The sequence below is a fragment of the Alosa alosa genome, chromosome 10 (assembly GCF_017589495.1).
Source record: "Alosa alosa isolate M-15738 ecotype Scorff River chromosome 10, AALO_Geno_1.1, whole genome shotgun sequence".
Lineage (NCBI taxonomy): Eukaryota > Metazoa > Chordata > Actinopteri > Clupeiformes > Clupeidae > Alosa > Alosa alosa.
In genome coordinates, this window is record NC_063198.1 from 21,797,317 (window position 1) to 21,814,664 (window position 17,348).

Here is a 17,348-nt window from a genome sequence, read left to right on the forward strand (position 1 = left end):
CCCCTCCCACATATACGGCAATTAGTGGGGGGCCCTTAATACATCTGGGCCCAGGGGCCCAAAAGTTCATAATCCGCCCATGAGTGCATGCACGTGTTATTCAAACACACAGCTAGGTTAGGCCTACTTCTATTTTATGCAATCTAATTCTTTTGAGAAAAGAACGGGGCATGTTTAGCTATCATGACCGAATTCCTGCCAGTGTTTAATCAGATGATGCAATTTGTCCTCAGAATCAGTGTGTGTCAGCATCCCTTGACAGGGTTTAACAGGCCTTTCTATCTCATGAAAGGCCAGAGTTAACCAACTTGATAAATGGATTATGGATTATTCTTCCTCTGTCTTCTGTGCAAATTCAGATTCAGACTCATGCATGATGAAAGTGAACAGTAGCCTAACATAGAACAGGAATGCAGGAATTGCTTGTAGTAGTGGAGTTCAGCTGACAATATAGCTTTTGTGTGGGAGATTTCAAAGGCAGTGTGTGGTGTGAGTAGAATGTGTGAACAGTGTGGCAGTCTGTTGAAGGAGTGAAGACATTGTGAGGGCGCTTAGAGGAGGAGGTGAGAGGTCGAACCAGGTGAGCTTCACTGTGACGTCTTCTTATTTTCACTTCTTACACATCTTGCAATGAGAAGACAGTCACTGACAGATGACAGTCTTTACATTGATTCCTTTAATCTGGTTTACATCACAACATATCAATGACTTTTAGAAGTGACAGATATTTACTTAAATATGATTTTACATAAAAAGTGTATTTTCATGTTATGCAATGAAACATGTTATGCAAAATTCATGGTCTAAAACAATGAAACAACTGCATGTTTTAATAGTCAAACCAATGTAAAAGCACCAAATGTCTTAATTCTTTACAATACATATTAAAATCATTTTTTACATCTCAAAGCAGACAAGATATAGGCTATACATCTTCATTTCAAATACATTAATTAGATTAAACATTAGACGTTCATACATTATACTATAATTGAAGCAATTACTTAGATAGTTTGATAACAAATGTATTGACAGTCAGGTGTAATTTGATCAAATGACCACTGAGTGTCACTGTTCACACACAAACACTAAGTACACTAGACTCTAGATGAGCTAGTGAGATGATCATACTAAATGTATGCCTATGGCATATTTTCAAGCCTTACAGCAGAAATGTTTGTAACATAAAAAATGCTGAATATTTGTTAGTTAAGGGCAGCTGTATGTGATGTTATGTCTTTGCATCTGCTCTGTCTGTGTTATCTGTGTGTGTTTGTATGATAGGGTAGGGTATGGTGTGTGTGTGTGTGTGTGTGTGTGTGTGTGTGTGTGTGTGTGTGTGTCCCAGTGAAGATGACAGCAACAAAAGTTCAGTCGTCAGTAGCACAGTGCTAGGCAACGTCTTCTGCTGAAATTATGTAAAATGTCCATCTGTCTGATTTTTAAATGCATTTGCCTCTTCCTATCCTTTTCATCCATTGTTTGTCTCTGGGCTGGCTTTTGGTCCTCTGATCTACAGTTACTATCATTCATGGCATCCACTGCCCAATTTCATTCAAACTCTAACCATAAACAAGACATTAATTTGCCCATTTGCAGGCTATAATTGTACACTGAGAAGCAACAATGGAACTTGATGGGGTTTGCAGAGCAGAGATGATAAGGCCTTGTTTTCCAGCAGAGTGCCTACAGTATTAGCTCTTGGTTTCCAAGTGGATTCAAAGAATTGGACATCTACTGCCAAAAGTCTGCAGGCAAGGGTAAGAGGATCAGCCAGGGAAAATGAGATGGGGAGAGGAAAGGGAAAATGTAGTTAGATAAACACATGGTGGAGAGTATCTCCGTATGGATCTACTGAAGACGACTGTATATTTAAATTCCAGAGAGGCTGTTACAGTGCTTATGCACTTCAGGGTTTAGAGCATATTTCACTGACAAAACAGAGGTCTATTGATAAGAGCCTAAATGCAGGAACTCGGGTGTTAAATTAGACAACAAATTAGAGAGGCATTATTTGGATCGCTTCAGATGATTACATTCAGATGAGCTATAGTTAAAAAACAAAATTTGAGCAAGGGAGTTCCTTTCTGAGGAGTCAACATTCAAGTTTTGCTCAGTGCTTTTTTCTTAGCCAATGCTAATGTTCTTTTTCACATGCTAAATATGAACATATCGATAACATATGTTATTTTACGTTATTCATAACGTGCATTAATATCTCGTTGTTATTTTACTATTAATATCTCATTGTTATTTTACAACATAGGTGTAGAAACATGCAAACCTGAATGTTTGTGTGTACAACACAGGCCTTGTCCCCGTGCTGTCTTGTACACAGGCGACACACACACCCGGCTGTTAGGCGCCAGGTTGGTGAGGAAGGTAGACACGGAGCTAGACGGCAGGTAGAGGGATGAGGATGAGGATGGCGAGCGGGAGGACGAAGGTCTGGCCCCGTCCCAGCTCACCCAGTAGCCCTGTGGTCCACCTGTGCGACCTCTCCACTCCACCTGCACAGAGTTCCGGCCCATGGGCCTCAGCTGCAGGTCCTCCAGAGGTGGCAGCACTGAGATAGGTGGATAGAGAGGAAATGGAGGAGGAGAGAGAGGAGTAAAGAGATAGAGAGGGGGGTAAGAGATAAAGAATGAAGATGAGATACAGAAGTGGGAATTGAGGAGAAGGGAGATGCAATAGGAGCAAGGGAGGTAAAGGGGTGAGGAGAGAGACAAAGAGGGCAAAGAGAGACAGGAAGCGTGAAGATAGAGAGAGAGTAGGACAAAATGTGAGAGGAAAATTATAAAGAAAATGAGATGAAAGGGAGAAAAAACAGCAGGTATGAGAGTAGATGAGAGTAGAAAAGGAGTGCAAGTTGGAGGTGGAGAGATTAAGAGGGAAATGGTGAAATGCAGATGAAAGGGGGGGATTAGATAGAGGTTGACATGAAGTGAGAAGCATGGGGGAAGATGGAGGGGGAGATAGGGAGAGTGACAAGTGATGAGATAAGAATAGACACGATTTAGTCTGAGAGTACAGCTGACAGTGGCAGCTCTCAGAGTTCAACCAGGTTAAGTATCTGCATCAGATCTGGGCCACATCTGGGTCAGGGGCCAGAGACCAGAGGTTGCCCGCCCCCACCCCCAAGTTGCTCTCCCCCTCCTCTGAAGGTAAAAAACATCTTAAAAAGTAATATAGCTGTGTCAAGGTCATCAGGTCTGGAGCATCACCAGGTTACTAAAGAGGCTGAGTCTCTTCTCTAGAAGACAGACGTTTTTTGACTTTGTAAATTATTCATAACAGCTTCAGGAATGTCGGGGTGGCAGCCCTCCCTAAAAAAGGCGCTGACCTTTAGAGATAATCCTCTGGCTATATCCTTGTCGTTCATCACTCTTAACTGCACAGGCAATGATGAAATATAAATCTCTCGAGGTCAACTACACTAAGCATGTGGTGAAAGCATCCACTACAAGTAGGAAGTAGCCAAATGAATGTGTCATAAGATTTGGATAGGTCTACAGCACTGGAAATATTCATCCCTGACTCTGTTGTGCACACCAACAGAAGGCAGTGATGTATTTGCTTGTCAGGGTTAGGGGTATATCACATCTGTGTCAGCAGAGAAATATCAAAACAAACACTGGCATCATGGCTGGATCTGAACATGCAGTTACAACCCACCTCATGCCTAAACCTGACAAGCTGGATAACATGTACATGTACAGGTGGGGGATTTCACGCAGTGGCCAATCAAGAACCAAGCCGTCATTTTTACCGTCAAAATAAAGTACTTGACAGAAAGTATGTGAACAGGCATAGTGAATGAAACTATTTCTGTGACTTAATGAGCCCTTCTTGGTTTATTTGTTTTCAAGTCAGCTACACAGTGTAGTTCTCAGAAAGGTAGTCATAGTGATAAATGACCCCAGTCTAGCATGGCACTGCCAATCTGAATCTGACTCGCTCACTTTTTGCTCTGAGATACTGTCCCAGAGCAGAAATAGACTGAGCACATTTCCTCTGGAGAGGTCAGCAAGCTTTGCAGAGTGTTTTTGATAATATAAAACAATGATTTGAGAAACCTGCTGCAACAATGTGATAGTGGTTATCATCATCCCTGCAGCAAGTGGATTCATTTTATCTGAAGTGATGTGAATACACTGGCTGAAACCTGAGTATAGACTTTAACTCTGAATGCCTCTCACATCTCAGAATGCCCCTCACAAGCTCTTTAAAGCACAATACAGCACAAGCTGATTCAATGATTTTTATTGTTCTGTGCCCACGAGTAAAGTGTCTTCCACTAACAAATCTTAATGGATTACCATACTTTCAATGACTTACTTTAAGTGACTGAAGAGACATTTGTGGTATGGTGATGCCAGGCTAGATCCAACATATAGACCAGTCTTTTAAGAGAATAATGCTTTCTCTTCAGTAATGACATTCATTTCTCAGGATTTTGGAGACTATGAAAACAAATGTCAAAGTCTGTTCTTGGGATTTGTGTACTATTCCCATCGTGGTGTATTCTATTTGGGCAGTAAGTGCGCTCTGTGTTTATCTTATGGGTTCTTCAGAGTGCAAGCCAAATAAGTCTGACTACATAATATTCTGTTTATTAAAAAAGGATGGATTGTCATGGATTGTGGCAGTGCAATAAATCGTTTCCCTGTCTTGTCCATTTGTAGATGCAAACACAAAGGATCCTGTCTTACCCTCCTGAGTGCAGGCTTTGACCGACATCGTCCTCTCCTGGCCGTTGAAGTGCAGCGCGGTGACTGTGACCAGGTACTGCGAATCTGGCTGCAGTTGGGTCAGCAAGGTGGAGTTTTCGTGACTCTGGAGGGTGACTGTTCGTACCACTCCAGAGGGTAGTACCGCATACTCCACCTGGTACCGCCGAACCCGACTGGGCTGCAGCGGGCCCCAGCTCACACGCACGTTGTCTGGGCCCGACTCAGAAATAGAGACCGTGGTTGGACTTAGAATTTCTGGAACATCTGAAAAAGTAGCAAGACATGTATTTGCTTTGAAATAAGTGAGAACACATCCAGTCAAGCCTTTTGGCAGACTTCTGATTTTGAATTTGTCCTTCAGAAACATTAAAATAGAACAGTCTTCAGCCTTATTTATCCAGTCTATGGCTTTAAGCAAAACACATGGGTTCCTCTAACATGCTTTGTAGAACCATTTGAGCCATTTTCTATTATATTTTATAACCATAAACCATTAGAGAACATTAACCTTCAATCCAACCCTTTTTCTATATGGCAGGGAGATAAAGAAAGAAATGAGCTAATGTACCCAGTGAAGTGAGCTACTTCTTGACTCCATAAATTTCCGGCTACTGCACTGTGGTGCAGAAAAAAAAATCCAATTGATGATTGCTGCATCATTTAATTCTTTAATTCTACAATCACTGACTTTTATTCCTTCATATTTCAGGAATTAGTTTCACTGACAGTTTCAGATCATCTCATCCATCTGCACAGCCCTCCTATAGTTCTTTGTATCTATTTCTCCCTCTCCTTCTCTGTATCACTTTCTCTCTCACTTCCTCAGGTCATCTTTTTCTCCCTTTCTCATCGCCCCCACCCCTCCATTCTGTCTCAGCAGGTGGTGTGCTGCAGCTAATGTCTAGTAGCTTCAGGCTGAACAGGTGGAAGGTGGAGGTGGGTGTGTGTGTGGGGGGTCTATATGCCCACCCTCTTCTTTCTTTCTTCATCAGTCTCTCTACATGTCTTCCTCTCTTCCTTCTGTCAATGATTCTATTTTGTAGTATTTAAATACCCAATATTGTTTTAATAATGTGTGTTAAGCCTTCTGTCTTTTCCATCTTCCAACTCTCCATATCTCTCTTTGTCTCCTTCTCTTTTGCTTCTCTTTTCTCTTATTCCCTATCTCTCTCTCTCCTTCTCAGTCATTCTCTCCTTTTCTTCTCCTTCATTATCTCCTTTTCTTACTCCAACCCTCCCTGCTCTGTCTCTCACCTGATAGTGTGGTGAAGCTCACACTGAGAGTTTTGAGCAGCTGCTGGTTGGACTCAGGTCTGAGCGATGCCGTGTAAGTGGTACCCGGCCTCAGATTGGTCAGCTGCCACGTACTGTGGTCTCCCGGCAGGGTCTGTCTGACGTACGACCACTGGTTGGAGCTGGTGCTGGTCCCTGGGCCCCTGACATGCCCTCCCGTCGGTACCCCGTCGGCCGAGGGCCCGTAGTTCAGCTCGTAGGTCCCAGTGTGTGCAGTCAAAACAGGCCTCCACTGCAGGATGGCACTCCTGGAAGTAACATCACGCACCTGGAGTCGATCTGCACGGATGATCTCTGACACAAGGAGGAGAACAAATGGTACAAATAAAGAAAAACTATCATTGGATGGATGGATGGATGGATGGATGGATTCAGCTTTATTGTCATTGTGCAGAGTGTAAGTACAAAGTCAACGAAATACAGTTTGAGGGCTTTTGATGGGCAAACTGTCCGCCTCCTTGTTGTCTCTGTCAAGGTTGCCATGGCCGTGGACACCTTAACAGGCAATTGTCTGGGGGAGAGGGGGCTGATGATGGGCAAAAAAGTCCGCCTCCTTGTTGTCGTGGACACCTCAACAGGCACAGGCAAGGAGGCATCGGGTGGGGGTGGGGGGGGGCTTAGTTGGTTGGTTGTCACCAGGATGCAGAGCTAGAGTTCAGTAGGGTGACAGCCGTAGCCGCACATGTCCATAAAGACCTTGGTTTGATCATTTCCCAATCCCACCCCCCTTGACTCTTTCTCCCACACACTTCCTGTCTCTCTCAACTGTCCTATATCCACATAAAAAATATACTTCATCAAAAAGCATCATGACTGAAGAAACCTCCACTACACTACAACTGTATGGCAGGCAACTGATTCCACTCATCTCATCAACTGCAGTCAAAACACTTCTGAGCCGGTCTGGTATGAGGAGCTGCAGCCACACAGATTGCTCTCATCAACCATAAACCACAACTGTAAAACAGATTGATATTCTCTGCTGAAGCAAAGTTGCAAATGGGGTTTTAGCAATAGAAGGCATTATGAGGCAGTGTCCACTCGTAATTCTAAAAGGATTCATTTTTATTCACCACTCAAGCAAGAGTGAAAATTACATTTCAGCCTAGTGGGCACTAAAAGCCTCCATTCTGTTTTTGATGGTGTAGATGAGACTGTTAATAGACAGAAGGGTGCGGTACGATCGTTTTAATCCGTACAACCCTTCGGGTGGCAAAAAACTAGATTGATCTGATACAGCCTGTGAGTGTGAGTGTCTGTGTGTGAGTGAGTGTGAAAGAAAGGGGCTGAGAGAAAGTTGGAGAGAAAGAAATAGAGAGAGAGGAAGAGAAAGTGTGTTACAGAAAAGCAGGAGAGAAATGAAAGGAGACAAGCCAGGGTTCATTAGGAGCATTTAACGAGTCAAAGAGTGGAGCAGTGGAGGAGGGCTGCATAAGCCGCTGTCAGGAAGCTCTCGTCCCTCGTCTCCTCGCCTCCCTCTCACTGTGCTCCTGAGAAGCCACCCACCCCGCACAGCTGAGATGTTTTGCCACGTGCGAATCTGAAAAGATTCATTATTTGTCGATTGTGAACGCTGTTACATTAAACTGAATAGGCACACGTGGGGATGGGGATTGTTCCAGGGTGTCTTTTTTGGACACTGCTCTTTTCTCTGACGAGCCTGTGAGTTTTCTCCATCTCCTCGTAATTCGCTTTGAGCTCCAAATCAGTCATCTCATGAAACTAAATTAGCCGCGCTTACTGTCCGCACGTTGTCATCTCTGGGCCCAGCTGCACCATCGCTCGGACAGCGCCTCAATATAGCTCACCCGACCATCTATTATCTTTCATCTAATTTTTTTCCCAAATGACTTTTTCTCTCTTTATACAATCTGTCTCAATCACTTACTCCTTTGGTTTTGACCTCTACATTTCTCTCTCTCAATATTTTTATCTCAATATCATTCGTCTGTCTGTCTGTCTGTGTGTCTGTGTCTGTCTCTCTCTCTCTCTCTCTCTCTCTCTCTCTCTCTCTCTCTCTCTTTTTCTCTTACCAATGATGGCATCTCTGAGGTCCTCTGTGATGATGCTAATGTCATCTACGTCCACAAAGTGCAAGTGGTCTTCCACAGGTGGAGACACTGTGCGACGGAGCACCTGGTAGTTGCTTGAACCCGTGGAGACCGCCAGAACTGCCACGCCTGCTCGCCGGAGCTCTCCCATTGGCTCTTCCACCGGCCCTGGCTCCACCCCGTCCGTCAGCCACAGGAGCACCTTGGGGGGGCCGTCCCTTCTCTTGTCCCCGGGACGGACTCCCAGCAGCCTCTGGGCCAGACGCAGGGCCTCGACCGTGTTGGTGTCGCCCTGGAGCTGCTGGGTGTTGCGTATCGCCCACTGCAGCCCGCTCTGGGCCGTGTGGCCGTCCAGGACGAACTCAATCCGAGGCTCGGTGCCCACCTGCAGGAGCCCCACCCGGACGTGGCCGCGGCCCAGCTGGAAGGGTCGGAGCAGGTCGGACAGGAAGTGGACCATGTGGGTGAATTCATAGGCGGCCACGCTGCTCGAGGCATCCAGGACGATGACAATGTCCCCCTCGCAGCAGTTAAACACTTGAAACGGAGTAGGGGGAGAGGGGACCACACACCAGGACAGGAGGAGATATACAGGAAAGAGAGAGAGAGAGAGAGAGAGAGAGAGAGAAAGGCAAACACAGTCACAATGTTGTCATTATAGCAAACAGTGGAAATCCCCCCACCCCCTGACAGTGCTTGTTTGCTCACAAAAGTGTAATATGTACTTTTTTTTAAAGATCCTATTCATTTTCTTTTGCCTCGATAAATGAAACAAATAACCGACATTCATAGAAGAGAATCTCTTTGCTATACCTTTTGGAAAATACATGGTTATGGTGTGTTATGCATGGCAGCTTAAATTTGCATGGAGACAACAGCAGCCAACCTTGTACTTGTGGCCTATACACCAGCTCAGATACTGTTTACCTCCACAGGCTGGGGGTCTTAGAGAACAATCAGGCTTGTTATAATGAACTCCATTTCACACCCACCGAGAGCTTTGTTTGCTAATGGTATTATTCACCACAGGTGTTTGTTTTTACTCAAGCAACATAAACGTCACATATTTGTTTTCTATCTCTCTTTTTTTAAATCCACTTAATGTGGCCAGATAGCAAAGCGAACCCTATTCCTGAGGAAGAGAAAGAGATGAGGAAAATAAGAGATGAAGAGAAAATGAGAAGAGAACACACCTCTAGCTTCACTCACACACTCAAACACTCTCACACACAATCACACTCTCACACACACTCTCACACACAATCACACTGTCACACACACTCACTCACTCACACAATCACACTGTCACACACACTCACTCTCACACACACTCACTCACTCACACAATCACACACACTCACATTCACACACTCACATTCACACACTCACACCCCTGGCTCTGTGTTGTGAGAAAAACACATAGACTCCTGAGGGGCATTGTGTGAGACTGAGTGCATTTAATGAAGCAGCAACATGATAGCACCCGGGAGTAGAGATGTGGGGACGCTTTTACTGGCCCAACCCGGAGCCCTGTGTGAAATAGTGCAAAGGTAGACCGCAGAACAATGGTGCTAGCCCACACCTGCCGAGGTATGCTCACATGCACCACACACACACACACACACACACATTCCCCCACTAAATCAATACTCAATAATTAGAATCTTATGATGAATGCTCTTAGCATGCTTGTGAACATAATGGCATTGCCTCTCCATTCTTTTGTCTCTCTTTGAGCCCGTGTATTGCTTTTATTCTTTCATCTTGGGGTGAAGACTACTTGAAAAGAAGAGCCGGTGGCCATTAAAGTTTTATGAAGTGCTCAAGAACAAATGAGAGGCAGGAAAGACCAGAAGAGGCAGGAAAGACCAGAAGACACAGAAAGTGTGTGAGAGAAAGAGGCAATGTTATGTAATGCTTCCCTCTCACTCCAGTGTCAAACAGCCTAGTGATATTAACAGCTAAAAGTAGTGGATGAAAATAGCAATATGAAGAAATACAATAAATAGTGCAGAAGGCATAAAATTGAGGAGAGCCATTGGAATTCAATGACGGATAAAACAGAGGGAGGGAGAGAGAGAGAGAGAAAGGGAGAGGGATACCGAAATGACAGAAGAAGGGTGAAGGACTGGATTAGTGTTGGCAACTTATACATGGAGGATCAAAAGAATGTGCCTTCCCTGCATTCCAATGGGAAAAAAGTCCCCTGTGACACGGATACTGTATTTGGATGTGTTTTTGAGAGCTTTCATTTGGACAACCACAGCCTCTCGGCACTTAGTTCAAACAGAGTGCTGCCCTGTACCTGCAAGCCACATGTTTGCTTTTTGATTAAGACTTCAGAGCCATGTATATTTATGTGCATCTGGTGTAACCTTTCTTATCTGCCTTCCAAATTAACATTTAATAGTAACAAAAATGGCTTTGATTTACAGCCAATAGTTTTTGGCAAGCGAGCCATTGAGGATTCTGTGATTGAAATAATAGTGAAGAAAAACTGTCTTTTTGCTGGACCTGGACACACACACACACACATACACACATGCACACACAGAGAAAGACAGATTAACTGTGATGCTGGGTTGTATCAGTTCACACATACATAGACCACCACAAACACACTTGAGATTAGGCTATCCCTCTAATTCAGTTCACAGCTGTGCCCTTTCTTTATGCATGCATTAGTCTCAAATCTGATGACACCAAGTCAGTGGATCACAAATGTTCTTTAACCTTGCCAAGGGTAGATATTGTATAAGTATAACAAACAGTTTCGGTGTGTGCATATTTGTGTGTGTGTGTGTGTGTGTGTGTGTGTGTGTACGCAGGCTGTACAGGTTTGGACACTTTGGACAAAACAGTTTTAGTGCCTTAGCCTACTTGACGGTTTACCTTCTGGAAGTCCTGCACCTCTGCATACTTCAGTATTGAACTCTAGTTAGTTAATGATCTTCAAATTAAGTGATTTTGCTTTTGAACAGTTCCCTTAATAACCATGTGGGCAATGAGTAACTAAACTGACCATCTCTTCATTTAGCCTACACTCACCTGTGACAGGTACGGTGTCTTGCGTTTCTGAGGGCCGAAGGAAAACTCCAGCGATCAGGAGGGCTATCGTTGTCCAGCGCATCTTGACGTGCTCACTAACAATGTACTAACAAGGCGAAGAGACCAGTTCTACTGCCGAATTTCTTTAGGACGTCGTCCGATTAATTCTTTGACAAAGATGCTGCGCAGTTCGTCCCTCATTTCAAGGATTTCGCCCAACACGGACATATCAGTCTCGAAACTAACCTATATTACATTACATCGATTTCAAGCCTCTTTTGCGATCAAAATTGACACATGTTATGACAACAAATCCCAAGAATTTGCGTCGAAACTCTTGCCGCGGTTCGGCCACCTGCATATCCTGACCGATTGGAATGCAAACTCTTCCTCCAACAGGTTAACAAAAGTTGCGCGCAACTTGCCAGTCTGGCATACCTTCATTGAAAGTCTGGGCCAACCCTCTCTGTCAATTACTGAATTATAAACCCTCCTTCCGTGAGAGCAAAATGATCCAAGCGTCTCCTCTCCCCCTGAGCACTCCGGACGGCTACCGACGACTACGACGTTTTGCTCCCCTCCTTGATTGTCTTCTTGGCCTCGTGCCTACTCCCTTCCTCAGTCAACGAGTTAATGCGTCACCATTATTGGAACTGGCCCTTTTGTTAGCAGTTAACAACCATACAAGGGAGTTTTCACATGGAGAGGTCAGGTGATTAAATAAACTAATATGAAACGTATCTGTCTCTCTTTTCTCCACCTCTGAAACTGTAAATTCATCCAAACAAAGAAGACTTTGTTGCATGTTAGAACGTGATGGGCAATTATCCATGTTTCTACAATGTATGTGTGTGTGTGTGTTATAACAAGTGTCAAGTGGAAAGCTATTCACCAGTTCTTCCCCCTCATTCTCTGATAAATACTAGAAGATAGATACACTATCTAGAAGAAGAGATACACTGTGATACACTGTGAAATGTGAAGCAGAGACAGGTGTGTGTGTGTGTGTGTGTCTGTCTGTCTCTGCTCTGTCTCTGTGTGTTTCTGAATGTGTGTGTTTCTGAATGTGTGTGTGTGTGTGAGAGAGAGAGAGAGAGAGAGAGAGAGAGAGAGAGAGAGAGAGAGAGAGAGATCAAATAGTTCTATCAAATTCATGTCCTTGGGTGGCAGTGAAAATGTAGAAGAGTTGGCATCACATCCATCTTTCAGCTGTAACCGTGTCTTTGTATCCTGACAGGTCCAGGATTTTCAGTGACACTTTACCTGCATGTGCATGCATAGGCCTATGATAAAGCGAAGTGAGGAAAATGTAACCTTGGATAACAGCTCACCCAGGTTGATCCATATATCCCTGTAAAACTGCAAGATAGGGATATTTTTTCCTCAGTAATGCAAGATAAAACAAAAAGTTTCATTAGCATACAATGGGGTTTATGGATGCTTGTGTGTGTGTGTGTGTATGTGTGTGTGTGTGTGTGTGTGTGTGTGTGTGTGTGTGTGTGTGTGTGTGTGTGTGTTTGTAATCTGTACACCAAGCCATTGTTTAGCGTTTTCTCATCCCCTGAGTCTGTGTGTGTGTGTGTGCGCGTGCCCGTAAGAGAGTGCCAAAAATACGCAACAGGAATGATGATTTATCAGAGAAGCAGAGGTTAAGGTCTCCATCCATAAAGACTATAGATGGGAGTTCACTGGCCTGATAAATAACCAGACGTTAAAACAGTTTCTGAAGCACTGTTCCTTACTGTACACAATATGGCACAAAAATAACATATAGTTTGCTTGTCCCTAAGGAGAGTTCATAAGAAAATTCACATTCTTTAAGCTTTCTGTGAGCACGTACGTGTGTGTGTGAAGAGAGTTCATGCATGAGTGGGCTATGTTGTGGTTGAGCTCACAGAGATAAGCTGGCCAGACTACAAACAGTCAGAAAAGGCTTGTGATAATGCAATCGTGGTTCTCTGATTGCCATGACTATTCAAACACAGTGAACTGCCATTGCTGAATGTTTGGTCTGGGAGGTGAGAGTTCCGGTACCCCTTGGGCGTGTTTTCATTTTGTTTTGTTTTGTTTCTATTTTTGTAATTGAACAGAAGGGAGCCACCCACAGTTTTCACCTTTTCATGGGTCACTCTGTCATAGCAATTGAAACGACAGAGGGATCCATCGATCTGGACATTGGTGTACATAAAACACACACACACACACACACACACTCTCCATCACTCAATCTGTTGAGGAGGCCACCGCATATTCCTGTTAAGGGATCCATCCAATCTCTCTCAAGTTTCCTTCCTCCACTGATGGCACAAGCAGATAAAATACCAGCCTCTTACTGTTGTGTCTCCACTTAATGGGGGAAGTCATGGTCGGGGTGGTGTTGGGTCAGGCTGCTGTTAATTTGGAGGGAGCAAAGTGATGAATTATTACTGTAAACAGATGGTTTTGACTAAATGTTCAGCACGAAAGATGAACTTCAGAAAGAGTGCACACCTTTTCTCCATGCAAATTTCTAAGTGTTTGAAAAACAAAAAGTTGACATGAGAATGTGTTAAAGCATCGTACTACTTCTAGACCATAGATCTGTATGCATACGTTCAGTCTGTTTGCAATTGGACAACTGTAATGGTGAATCAAGGACCTGATGTTTCTGGAAATATTGCACTGCACAGCACTTCATGGCTGAGACACAATAGGCTGTTCATACATTTTTGGTGCTCTGACATTTAAGGGCTGTGCAGGTTTGTACATTTGTACTGCCTTTGCATATTGGCTGATGATGTTTTGCATATCACTGCAGTGGTTGATGTCATTTTCACCAGAGGCAGACAGAGTACACGGCTTCATTACTTGAGTAAAAGTACAGATACCCTTTGCTAAATTTTACTCAAGTACAAGTAAAAGTAAACAGTCAGATGTCTACTTAAGTAAAAGTCATGAAGTACTTGTTTTTAAAAGTACTTGAGTATCAAGAGAACAAGAGTAGCCTACATTTTCTAAATATTGCATTACTACTGCCACAGTGCTTACATTTATGTACAGAAATGTCCTACATGGAGTTATGAAAAATGTTAATGTTAATACCCTGGAGAATGTAAAAGGAATTGAAAGTAAAATCAAGTTATTTTCATCTTTTTACCATGTTGCCAGGGATAGGCAGTAGCCTATTTCTAATACATGTATTTAAAATACAAAATACTATTTTGTAATTGAAACACTTGAAGCGAAAACTATCATTAACTTGTTCAGAAAATTGAAATACTCTGGCGAGGTGGGGCCACGGGTTGGCACATTCCTGCTGCATCTTCATCCATTGTTTCGTCCATGGTTTCGTCTCTTATCTAAATCTGACCATGGAGTTGACTTTGGCGGAAAGCAGAAGGTGATTGCTAATAGGCTGTCCCAATCAGTGTCGCCTGCACAATCCAATCACTTTTGAAAGTGAAACAACAAATTAAGGGTTTCCGAGATTTTTCTTTCCTTTTTTTTAGAAGAAGTAACGGGTACTCATGGTTATGGATAGAAATGTAGCGGAGTAAAGAGTACAATATTTGCCTCTCAAATGTACTTGAGTAAAGTCATGAGTACTCCCCAAAAATGATACTCGAGTAAAGTACAGATCCCTCAAAAGTACTCAAGTAAATGTACTCCGTTACTGTCCGGCTCTGATTTTCACCTCTGCTTATTTTATTTTGTAACACACACACACACCCCATACACACACACACACTTTTCAATATACCCCACATATGCACACACACACACACACACACACACACACACACATTTCTAGATGGTGGAAAGTTCTACCAATTTGACAGCTCTATGGGGCACATTCCTGCGCGGTGCCGTAAAGCCAGGGAGCGGCCTGACAGGAACATCACAGGTATACTGGGAGCCCTACATGGCTGGTTGGGGGCACATTACAGGGGCCGAATTAACTAAAGGCCACGAGGGATGACGGAAACTTTCTTTTTCTGCCGCTGTCATTTTCCACGCCTCCCCTGCGCAGGTATCTGTTTGGACCTGCTGGTCCCCTCACTCCTACCCAGCGCTTCCTGAAGAACTCATACCAGCCAAGGTGTTTGGAAATCCCCTTATGTAGCTGAGGTTCTGCACTTGTTTGCACAACAAATTGGCAGCGTGTTCTTTACACATGTGTGGTTTTTAATGTTATGTACGTATACATATCTGTCAACCCGCAGTGCGGTTAGTTCACTAAAACGTTTCATTCAGAGGAAACCTCGTTCGAGGCAGTGATTCACTAGCACAGCACAATCTCAGTGCATTCTAGGAGAGAGATGGCTATCTGCTATCTAAGCTTCATGAAAGAGTGTGCGCTTGTATATACAACACCAAATGTATGGGAACCCAGCGAAACTGATTCCTCTCTTGATTCCTCTCTTGTTGACAGTCACACAGTAGTGCACACAGGGCACATTCAGCAGCAACTGTGCAAAACGCTTGTGACACACAAACAAGACGCTCTGTGGAGCGTCCCACTTTCTCATCAGTGATTGTGATTATTCACAAAGAGCAAGGCGCGGAATGACGGCCGAGCATGGCTGCAGTTGTTGCCCTTAATGCCACTGCAGTAATTATGTCATCATACCGGAGGTTGGCATTTGCGCGCCGTGTGCTGCCAATAGAGAGTGGGTTTGTGCCATTGCCGGCCACAGCAGAGCTGCATTGGATGCCCAGCTGAGTGAGCGAATGGAAGTGGCGCCTGGTGTGACAAAGCCCTCATTGAGGCTGACAGAGTCGCAAATTCACCAACGTCTAAATGTCAGATGTCTGATGTCGTTCGATTTGCCTGTCAATCTCTCGTGCTGAAAAGGCCCCCCAGTGGCGCTGAGACAAAAGGAGCCATGTCAGAATCTGTTCTGAGTTAACCTCTGATTGGGGAAGGAAGTCTTAATTGAAACCAATGATGATCTTACTAATTCAGGCCAGTCCTTCACATCCAGGCCTTTTCAATTAGAAGGGATGGCTCTTGTTCTCCCCCAATATAATGTCTGTCAAATGACATCGGAGTGAACTTGTGACCCGTCTCTCTTCCTGCTGATGTCAGGCAGCGGGAATCATTCAAACCATTCTGCAATTATTGGACTGTCGTGATCAAATGATTATTTGGGAGCGTTTACAATGACGCCTGCTTGAAAAAGTACAGTTACAAGAAATAAATGTGATGGAACTTTATGGAAATAATTTAGATTTTTCCATCCTTGAGCGAGTGTGCTGCTTGGGAAGGGTGCGCAGAGAGAGAGAGGGAAGTGTCTGGGTGTTTTTGTAAAGGGCAGAGTCCTGTGGAGATGGAGAGAAAGGGAGAGGAACCAAGGAAGGAAAATGCCAGGGCTGATTCGCTATGACACAACCTGGAAAGAAGCAGAGTCAGGCCATGTGGAAACTGGAAATACCAGAGCAGGAAAGAAGAGGAGAGCAGAGTAGAGAGCATTCTTTAGCCAGGGGGAAAAATAAACTAGCCCAACCATTATAAACCTTTTAATCCTGATTGGAAGGTCTTTTTCTGGTTTCTCTTTGTCAGCCGAGATTGTTACAATGTCGTGAGCGTGAATCAAAGCGGAAAGGAAACAACCATGAAATTAGCTGAGATTACACACGGTGTTGAGTCACCGACGGTTCACAAATCATTGTGTGCAGTGGGCACGTATGAGAGCCTGTATGAGAGTGAGAGCAATAGAGAGCATATGAGTGTGAAACTGTGTGTGTGTGTGAATCATGGTGATGTGAGTGTGTGTGTGTGTGTGTGTGTGTGTGTGTGTATGGGTGTGGTGTGTGTGTTTGACTGTGTGTGTCTCTCTCTTTCTCTCTCTCTCTCTCTGTCTGTCTGCCTGTGTGTGTGTGTGAATAAGAGAGAAAGAAAGAAAGAATAGGTGGTGGTGGTGTTTGTGTGGTGGGGTGAACGTGATAACAGCACTTGTCTGCTGATGTGAATGTGAATATGACTGTGTGAGAACATATGTATATGGGTGAGAGATTAATCTGTCTGAGCACATTTCACACTAATCCCATTAGGAGCAGTGATTATGTTATCATCAGCGGTGTCGGCGATGGCAGCAAAAGGGCGAGATGAAGAGTGAGGAAGAGGAGAGGCACACTCATCCCAGCCAGCCAGATGGCCAACAGCAAACAATCATGCGCGCCAACCCTCGTCTGGACACCTCACAGGTCCTTGATGGACTGCCCCGCTAGCCTGTTTATATGT

General features: G+C 44.1%; 1 protein-coding gene across 1 annotated transcript; it reads right to left on the minus strand.

The window, feature by feature from the left end:
* Positions 1 to 653: 653 nt before the first annotated feature.
* On the minus strand, positions 654 to 11,707 carry LOC125302037 (von Willebrand factor A domain-containing protein 1-like). The gene is made up of 6 exons (XM_048254984.1): positions 11,126 to 11,707; positions 8,060 to 8,614; positions 5,988 to 6,320; positions 4,713 to 4,997; positions 2,285 to 2,566; positions 654 to 1,748 (listed from the first exon to the last, which is right to left on the minus strand). Exons 1-6 carry the CDS (start codon positions 11,205 to 11,207, stop codon positions 1,735 to 1,737), a joined length of 1,551 nt encoding a protein of 516 aa, XP_048110941.1. The 5' UTR covers positions 11,208 to 11,707; the 3' UTR covers positions 654 to 1,734.
* Positions 11,708 to 17,348: the final 5,641 nt, after the last annotated feature.